This window comes from Mirounga leonina, unplaced genomic scaffold (genome assembly GCF_011800145.1).
Source record: "Mirounga leonina isolate KUSES-001 unplaced genomic scaffold, KU_Mleo_1.0 Mir_418, whole genome shotgun sequence".
In the NCBI taxonomy this organism is placed as follows: domain Eukaryota; kingdom Metazoa; phylum Chordata; class Mammalia; order Carnivora; family Phocidae; genus Mirounga; species Mirounga leonina.
The window spans coordinates 11,273,293-11,283,305 of record NW_023270739.1 but is presented as its reverse complement, the minus strand read 5'-3'; the positions used below and the strand labels follow the sequence as shown (position 1 = coordinate 11,283,305).

The 10,013-nt window shown below is 51.8% G+C and overlaps 1 protein-coding gene across 2 annotated transcripts in view; it reads right to left on the bottom strand.

Moving 5' to 3' along the window:
- Window positions 1-4,388: 4,388 nt before the first annotated feature.
- The window catches only part of SYN3 (synapsin III), a 410,509-nt gene continuing 404,884 nt past the window's right edge, over window positions 4,389-10,013 (bottom strand). For both annotated transcript variants that reach the window (XM_034987637.1, XM_034987638.1), the window contains 2 exons: window positions 8,528-8,819; window positions 4,389-5,080 (listed from right to left, as the gene is read on the bottom strand). In XM_034987637.1, the coding sequence (XP_034843528.1) occupies window positions 4,948-5,080; window positions 8,528-8,819 (425 nt within the window). In that variant the 3' untranslated portion in view covers window positions 4,389-4,947. The remainder of the gene's footprint in view (window positions 5,081-8,527; window positions 8,820-10,013) is intronic.

Here is a 10,013-nt window from a genome sequence, read left to right as displayed (position 1 = left end):
GTCAGGCTGCAGTGTGTGTGTGTGTGTGTGTGTGTCTGGAGGACATCGTGATGACCAGAAGCACCAAGTACTATAAAACAATGAGTTTGCAAAACGCGGTCATTTTTGAAGGGTCCTCGAGCGGCCCGCGGAGGGTGCTGGTGTCCCAGGGATGCAGGGGCTCCTCTCCCTCCGACACCCCATCAGACTTCCCGGACAGTGTGACAGATCTCGTAGTTGAGGATGTTGGCGGTGTGCCGTACGCCTAAATCTGTCCTCGAACAGTGGTTTATTCTAAATTCTTAAACCAGCCTCAAAGCTTTTCCTCTTGAATGGCTAAATTTATAGTTGGAAGCTTGTAAAATCCCACATTCTTTTCATTCAGCTGAAACCACGGAGCCCTACGTATTGCTGGTAGGTCATGAGAGTGAGATGATGGTTTGGCTGCGGCGCACGCACTGTGTGACTTTGTGACATCACTTTGCTCATATTGGGATGGAGGTGAGATGGTAGCGTGACCGGAAGCATTTCAGTAACACTTCAGTTCTTCAGTGGCTCGGAGCCTTCACGACTTTCTGTGGCCCCGTATTTTGCCCTACTGTTAATTTTACTAACAGGAGCTCATGCTTTCTCTCCCCCTTCTTTCTCTTTTTAAAATGAGTTTTATTTTACTTTTTTTAAGATTTTATTTATCCATTTGAGAGAGACCGAGACCGAGACAGAGCACAAGCAGGTGGAGGGGCAGAGGGAGAGGGAGAAGCAGGCTCCCCGCTGAGCAGGGAGCCCGATGCGGGACTCGATCCCAGGACCCTGGGATCATGACCTGAGCCGAAGGCAGACACTTCACGGACTGAGGCACCCAGGAGCCCCCCCACCCCACTCCTCCTCTTTATAAATGGAGGATACGGTTTGGCATGGCTGGACATCAAATCATGGGAGGTACCCTTTTCTTCTGATAGGAGGTTTTGTGATCCCCTCTGTAAAAATGGTTGAATTTTGACCTCTCACTCTTGCTTGGTGCTCCAATTCTGAGATCGCTGCTTAGCCTCAGATCTCAGTAATTCTCACTCTGACGGAGCCGGACTCTCCTCCCTTTGCTCCCTGTGCTCGGGGCCGGCGCCAAGACTGGCCTTTCTCCTTCCCTGGGCGGTGGCTGCCAGGTGCTAACTTGCTTCTGCCCTAGACTCCAAGGAAGACCACAGATGGCAGATACTGACACTATCAGAGTTTGCCAATGGGAATCACAAGTGGGGGGACCAATCGGAACACAAACGATGGAAGGCAAAGGGGCATTTAAAGGATTCACACATACGCATTGTAGAAGGAACGTTTTGGTTTTGATTGGTTTTCCCTTAAAGGAATGACTCCCCGGTTTCAGAAATCACGTCCTGGCCATTCCCCTCTTCCTCTGGCCGGTCAAGAGAGCTCTGAACCCAGCATCTAAGAGTCCCGGTCTCACCTATTTTGGCTGCGGAAACAGAGGGAGCCTCTGTGCCCTTTCTGCATTGTGTTTGGTTAATGGACCCATCTGACTTGCTTGTTGCCCAAACTTCCAATTCGTCTCCAACCAAACCCCAAATGCTGCTTTCCCTTAGAGTCCAAATACTAGACCGAACCTCTGAATTTTACCAGTGACTGCGTGGGAGTTGGGGACAGCTTTTGACACTTGTCAGTACAGTTAGAAATCAGCCGGCATGCTCTCCAGGATAAAAACGCGCTTAAAAGTGCACTTGGGCCCTGAACTAGTCCCCCATCTGATTCAGTCACTGCTTGCATCCGCCCGCCTGACTTAACCGGCTTCAGTTCGGACTCCGACCTGTGTGCTTTCACCGGTGCCAAGAAGCAGAACGAGCCACGGACCTGTTCCGCGAAGCCGAATAAAGCCGAGCTGTCTGCCCCCTGGTGCGGGGAGGGGCAGGTTCCAAAGGGACACGGAGCACCTGCGGGACATCTTCAGCTGGGGCCCGGCCGTCTGCGGGGCTCTGGTGTGCGGCACGTGGTCCTGCTCTCTGCTCTGCGCGCCACAGCCTCTTCTGCCTGCTCCTGACGCTGGCACCTCGTCCCCCTGGCTCCCGGCCCTGGTGGCCCTGTGGCCACCTGTCCCCCCTGGCCCCGTGTCCCACGGGGGATGCCTCCTGGCCCCCTGAATCTGCTCCCATTCCCTTTCAGACTCCGATTCTGTTCCTGGGCAAGTGACTTCCTTGCATTGAGACTCTTTTAAAGACAGGCTTTTCCTCCAGTCTTCACACTTTGTGTACATTTTCCTAGTTTCCTAAAACGTCCTGAACACCTGCTCCCTCCATCAACTGCCTTGACTCACGTAGCTCATCCGCCAGCGACCTGCACCAGCTTGCTTTCCCCGCGAGCTCCTTGCCCGGCGAACTCCAAGGGAACGTCAGGAGGCCGCTCCAGGGATTCGCTCCGGTATTTGTTGCCATGTGAGTGAAGGCCCGTCCTCCCTGCCTCCTCAGCGGGCATGAACGTTCGGAGGGAGTGCAGTAATGATGAAGAGAACACGGGGGTAACGGAAGAGAAGGATATGTATATTCAGTGTCCCTGGAAAGCTGACTTTGCACCTAGCTCAGCTACGGTACCAGCTTACCATGGTGACAGGAGGAAGACCGGGGTGGCAGTGTCCCCCGAGGCGACATCCTTCAGTCCCCATTCACTGCGCCCCACCTTAGCACAAACCAAATGGCTCTTCACCGTGTTTCAGCCTCACCCAGTCAGCCTGGAAGGAAAATGCTAGCCTTTCTTTGGGTCGAAGTTGTGTTGAAACAAAGCAAAAAACAACAAACAACCCTTCAGAACCTCTGCCGAGTGACTCCCTTCTCGCTTCTTTTTTGTCCTTTCCCATTCAAAAATGTCACAGCTATGAAAGGTGAAATGTTTGGAAGGAACACGTGGTACCCATGTGAGGAAACCGTCCATTTTGGGGATCCGCGCGCTCTGCAAGGCCACTCTGGGTCTCGACGCTCGTATGCAGACCAGTGGGAACATTTCTTGCAATGTGCCGGTTATTGTGTTATGTCATAGATCACGTGTGCGTGGTTCTAGAAATCAGGATGCCTGGCCTGATGAAGGAAGTCTGTGCTACTGTAGCTGGAGTATGTGGGAGATGGAGCTTGGATGTGAGATGTTTTAGGACGGATTATAGGGAAGTGGGAACATCTCAGCCACACAGTTTATGAAGCCACTAGTTTTGCTCAGCAAAGGAGCGGGTCCCTGGCTGGAAAGCGTCCACATCAGTACTGTTCTCGCAGCGTGGCCTTCCCTCCCCGCTCAGCGCAGGGCGGCTGGTCTGACTTCAATATGCGCGCAGAATACTCGGGGAGACCGACCAACCTACAGGTCTGGGCCTTACGACCAGAAATCCGGACTCCTTTGGTCTGAAATGAAGCTAGCTGTGCCCACACTTTGAGAAACTTTGTCGGGCCTGTGACCACTCTGTTGTGTGTTTTGGGTTGCATTTTATTACCGAGAACCAAGTGAGATTGACTTTTTCCGATCCTAATCTCCCGTGCAGAAGGGATGATTGCCTTGAGTGTTTTCTCTGTTCCTGATCTCCCCAAACACATGGGCTTCGTGGTGTTACACCCTGTCCTAGGAGCTTTCTCTCCTCTACTTAGAATGGCTGCAAGGGGAGAGCGTGGTGGCTATGTTCTAACGTCCTGGGCTCGAAACGAGCCCAGGAGGCTGGTTCTGGCACCTACAATGTTTCTAGCACCGGGTGCGTGCTGACTCGGGGCAGCCCTGCACCCTGTCTGATCACGGGAGGCAGTCTGATGGAGGGAGCAGGCTTTGGAAAGGGAGTCGGGACATTTGCCAGCTCTGCAGGGAACTTGTTTCGTCTAGTAAGTTTGGGTTAAGCAAGGTGAAAGCTCATTTCTTTACCGCAGGAAGCCGGAGGACCTTGGACATGTAATGTGCACTACCAACCTCAAAACAAGAAATAGAAACAGTGTTTCCTAAACATGTTTGACCATGGGAACCTTTTACAACTGAGTAACCTACCCGTGCCTTGCTGGCAACAGTCCGTGGCATGCCAGCCTCGAAGTCCCTGTCATGGCCCTTTCTCAGCCCGTGCCTCGGACTCTCTCTGGCTCCTCCTCTGTCCTGGAGGAGGGGACAGCCTTCCTGGTGGGAATTCAGAGTTCCTTGTGGGGTGACACCCCAGAATGGCTGGAGGAGTCCTAACCTGACTCCCTCTTTGGGAAGTTGAGGGCATCCTCCTCCTCTGGGAGCTAGTGATGATTCGTCAAAGAATCCGTGGTCTGCCCGTGGCCGTCCAATCCGGGCGTGAGCAGCACTTCAGGACATCTCCTCCGTTTCTGTTGTGTTCTGGAAGGCCCCACTTTTCACACAGGATCTGATTTCTTTCCACGGTTCTTAGGATCCCACCGGTGGCCACATGGGATGGGGCTTAGCCTGTCTGGCCTGGGGGGTGATCTCGAGCCTGGATGGAGCTAGCATGGGTAGGTAGTAGGTGCCCCTGGCTGGGCTTTTCTCCTTCTGTTTGCAAAACACTGTCGAAAGATTATTGCCTCCAATGTTGTTGAGGTCCCAGTGCCTGCACCTGATGGAGGGGAGGCTCGGGGCCTTCACCCGAAGGCAAGCAAAACACTAACAAGAAATGTGAAAACTAGCCACACACAGACATTTCACTTGGTTATCTGAGGCAGGGGAGCAAGCATCTGGGTGGGCAGGGAGATGTGATGCCTTTAGGGCCTGAACTGAGGAACCCGGAGGCTGTCAAAGGCCCACCACTGAGTTGGATGAGCTGGAATGTCATGGTGAAGGGAGGGGGAGCACGTATAGATAGATACTCAGTTCCTGGGTCAAAGGCATTTAGAGAGTATATTCTCAGGCCCTCCATTCTGTTCCCATCGGGAACCAAGGCTGAGAAGGAAGATGAGGCAGGAGAAGGGAGAGTGGAATGGAGCACCCCCTGCTCCAGCCCCGGCCAGGTTAGTCGGAAAACAGGCTGGCAAAGGACTTCCTCAGGTTGCGGATGGTTTCGGCCTTGGCCTCATCTTCACTTGGGGTCCCGCGCTGGGAGGTGTCGGAGGTGCTGAGGCTGTTCGTCAGGGACTGGGATTTGCTGAAACAGAAAGGCAAGGGGGGTTGGGGGCGACAGGGCCCGAGACACAGTCGAGAGGGCTTGCCTGGAAGCCGGCAGGGCGAGCCCAGTCATCACGAGGATGTGATGACCGGAAACCAGGCATCCCAATGCTTACGTGATGCGAAATGCATCACACACAGTCTTTCACCAGCACGGTGGTTATTGGTGTCCTCCATTTTTAGGTGCAGAAATTGGGGCTCACACCAAGTAACAGGGGAGTGCCCACCAGGCCGGGCTGCTCAGAGGACAGGCGTTACCGGCCGGCAACTGGCCCAGTCTCCCGCCTCCAGGTCACCTGTGAAGTCTGTATCAGCCTCGGGCTGTGGCACCTCCTCCTGCCCTTCCTGGCACTAGTCTGGGAGTCAGGAGGCCCGCGTTCCGGACCCCGCTCTGCTGTCGCCCCCTCTGGCCTCGGCAAGTGCGTCACGGCTTAGGGCCTCCTTCACCTCACCGGTAAAAGGGCGGGCCGGTCCAGCTCACCCCTGGGCCTCTTCTCTCCCACTTGGGGCTTCAATCCCCACCTTTTCCCTGAAGCCTTTACTACCGATTCCGACCCGCCTTGGGATCCTCAGGGCGCCCGCTGTTTGAGCCGGCCTGGCGCTAGGTGACAGGGCCGTGGAGATGAATCCCCTTGCTCTCAGGGGGCTCCCACTCTGGTGGAGGTGACAGACACAGGAAGAGATGCTGTCAAAGGCCACAGTGTAAGAAAGTCCCACACAGTCTTGTCATCACCATAAAACCCAAATCCTCTCCCAAACGGGGACCATCTTGTACCCCTTGCTTATGCCGCACGGGCCTTATCCAGGACGAGGTGCAGATTGGGGATCTGATAAACACCTGCTGACTTGAACTGAACCACATAATACTTCAAAGCAGTAAATCAGGAGATTTAAGTGTTTCTAGCTGGATTACTATAGGGTCAGTACTTACTATCCAAAATTCCAAAGCCCTCTCCTGACCTGGGATGAGCTGGGCTGCACCTCTTCGCGTGGGAGAGGTTGTCTCAGATACACCTATAAATTGCCAGTAGCATTCTAAGCGCTAACTGCATAAACTCATTTTAATCCTCATAAGAAGCCTGTGGGGTAAGTCCTCCTGTCCCCACTTCGCATGTGAGGAAGTAGAAGCACAGAGAGGTTGAGTCATGTTTCTGAGGTCATCCAGCTTTTAAGTGGGAGAGCTGGGATTTGAAACCAGGTGGTCTGACTCTCGAGTCTGGGCTCTCACCCACGGCACCGTATTGCCCGGAGGACCTCTTGCTAATACCTATCAAATTCACAATGCCTTTCCCCTTGGCTCCAACACCACCCTTGCTGGCATCTTCTCTACAGCTGATCCTGCACACGTGAGAGTGTGTGTGCAAGGTTATTCACGGCCGCCTTCTCTGCATGAGCAAACCACATTTCTGTTTGTGGCAGATGAGTTAGATTATAGTACAGCTATACAGTGGAATACAATACAGCTGTGTAAGTGAAATAAGTCAAGCAGAGAAAGACAATCATCATATGGTTTCGCTTATTTGTGGAACATAAGGAATAGCATGGAGGACGTTCGGAGAAGGAAGGGGAAAATGAAGGGGGGGGGAATTGGAGGGGGAGACGAACCATGAGAGACTATGGACTCCGGGAAACAAACTGAGGGTGTTAGAGGGCAGGGGGGTGGGTGGATGGGTTAGCCTGGTGATGGGTATTAAAGAGGGCATGTTCTGCATGGAGCACTGGGTGTTATACGCAAACAATGAATCATGGAACACCACATCAAAAACTAATGATGTAATGTTTGATGACTAACATAATAAAATTTTAAAAAGGAATATAATACAGCTGTGAAAAGGAGAAAATTTCAGTGAACTGATGGAAGAACTTCAGGATTTATCGTTAAATGTAAAAAGCAAGGAGAATGGGGTGGATAGTAAGTACTACCATTTGTAAAAAGCAGGGGGAGGGAACCAACATACATTTTTGTATTTGTGCAAGGAAACACTGGAGGACCGCACAAGGAACAAACAAGAGTGGTCACCTCTGGGGAGCAGGGGGGCAGGAAGGCACTGGATAGGAATGAGGCAGGAGGAAGGTTTTTTACTGTGTATCTTTGGTATTGTTAATATCTTTTAGATATCAGAGGAGCCATGTGAATGGATCACCATTCAAACACATTATGGTTAGCCCGATCCAGGGACTGGATGCCTTGTGCTCAATCCTAGCTCTTCCGCTCACCAACAGTGGGAACTCTGGCAAGTTATTCATCTCCTCCTCATTTGTAAAATGCAGATAATAATAGTTACTAACTCCTAAGCTTGTGAGAATTGAAGAAAACCCCCAACTAGGTGAAGTGCTTGGCACAAGGTAAGTGGACACGGGATGCTGGGAGTGAGACTATGCTTATCGATACTAGTGCTTGGCATTGCAGGAAGGGGGGGGCTTTCCCAAGAAAACACATCTGGGACCTCTCTGGCCTCAAACCGAGAGATGGGCTTGAGAGGAAAGGGGACGAGTGTGTGTATCGTGATGGGTCGTTTACAAACATGGCATGACGGCCACAGTTCCTCCCGTGCCTGGGGTCTAGCCGTTCGCAATGTGGCTTTGCAGGTCCTCCTACCAAGGGCCTCGCTGGCCACGTGAGTTGCTTTGACCAAAAGCATGTGGTGCGATGAAATGACCTTGTGTACCTTCAAGCTGGGCCTCAGGAGGCCTTGAAGCTTCTACCTGTGCTCTTTGGGGGTGGAATTCTACCCTGTGAGGAGGCGGGGCCCAGCCTGAAGGAGGTTGTGGCCCACGAAAGAGAGAGGCCTAGCTGACAGCAGATGTGTGTGTAAGGCTCTCTTGGACCATCCAGCCCCGGTGAAGATGCCAGATGACTGCAGCCATATCACGATCCCAGCAGAGTAGGGCTGTTAGATTTAGTAATAAAAATACAGGCTACCCAGTTAAATCTGAATTTCAGATGAAAAATAAATACTTTTTTAGTGTAAGTATAGCCCATGCAATATTTGAGGATACACTTATACTCAAAATTATTCATCACGTGTCTGAAATGCAAGTCCAACTGGCCATCCTGTATCTTATCTGGCAACTCTACAGGAGAGACCAGCCGAAGAATCTCCCAGGTGAGTCAAACTCAGCATAAATTGCTGAATCAAAAAATTTTGAACGAAAAAAATGGCTGTTTTCTTAAGCTACTGTTTCGGGGAGGTTTCTTATGCAGCAAGAGATAACTGGTGTGCGTGTATCTGGAGGATGGTGGTGGGATCTACCCTATACTCTTGACCTCCTGAGTCCTGCCAGTCATCCAAGTTCCATCCTCTAGGCCTCCTACCCATTTAAAATCTGGGTGAGGCCCTTTGTCTCCGAGTCCCTGTCCCGAGTCAGCCCAGCTCTGCCCCAGCCCAACTCCACCCTTGACCCTGCCCAACCCCAGAGCACTTACTTGAGATGAGGGTGGGGCGGTGCTGGCTTCTTGGACTCTTCCCCCTGTTGGGAGGCGCTCCGGCCTTGAACGGGGGGCCGGGGCTGGGAGGTGAGGGGGGCGCCTGGCTTGGAGGCCTGGTTTGGAGAACTGCCACTGGATGCCCGGGACAGCTGCGGAGAGCCTGGTGATCTCTGCGGTTGCGGAGATCCAGATGGGGGGCTCAGGGGCTGCTGGCCCTGGGGGGAGAGCCTCTGCTGGGACGGGCTTCCAGATCGCGCCGGCGGCTGGGTCGGAGTTTGGCGAGGGCCCCCTAGAGGGGGAAAAGTGATGACGTTCAAGTTTTTCTTAAGATAAACATGGCTGTGCACAAATATGGCTTCAAGGATGTTCATGACAGTGTTTTTTTAACAGTGAAAAGCTGAAAACAATATAAATGCCCAGTTGCGGAACTGATCGGGAACATTAAGATACATCCATATAATGGAATATGCTGTGGCCATCATATATGATATGGCAGAATCATAGTAAATGACAGAATATTGTTGACAATATGTGCTAAATATATACTGCTGAACAAAAAGGCAGCTTACAAAATAGCATGTACAGGTTTATTCCATTTTAGCACATACGTATGTAGCTATGTAAAACATAAAGACTGGAAAGTTGTCCCCTCAAACCAGCGTGTCTCTAATTTTAATGTGCACACGAATCACTGGGGGATCTTGTCAAAATAAAGATTCTGATACAGGAGGTACGGGAGGGAGAGTGTGGTGAACCGAACTGTGTCCCACCCCCCCATTCATATTTAGAAGTCCTCACCCTCAAGGTGACTGCATTTGGAGATAGGGCCCTAAAGGAACTCTTTATTGTTAAATGATGTCATGAGGGTGAGGCCCTAATCCAATAGGACTGGAGTCCTTAGGAGAGAGAGAGAGAGAGAGACCCCAGGGGCCACACAGGGGAAAGGCCACATGAAGACACAGTGAGAAGGTGATGTCCACAAGCCATGGGGAGAAATTTCAGTCCTGTTGGCACCTTGACCTTGGACTTCCAGCCTCCAGGACAGAGAGAGGATAAATGTCTTTTGTCGAAGCTACTCCGTCTATGGTATTTTGTTATGGCGGCCCACACAGACTCCTACCGGGGGGATCTGGGGTTCTGCATCTCTAACAAGCTCCCAGGTGATCCTTCTGCTCTCCGCGCTTTGAGTAACGAGCCACGGCTCATGATTACTAAAGTGGTGGGGTTAATTCTCTTCCTTTGGCTCACTGATGTTTCCCACACTGAAGATGTATTCCTTTCGAAACAATGGATTATCCCTTACTTTTCAATAGCTTTTTACACTTTTCTAAGAACTTTCAAAGGCATATATGTCATTTGGTCTAGAGAGGGGCTGGTAGGGAAGATGCCATCCTTCTCATCACGGAGAGGTGCACACTGAGCCTCCCCAAGTTCTCCCAACTAGAAGGCGTAGCCGCAGGAAGCTCACGGGGTCTTGGCTTCT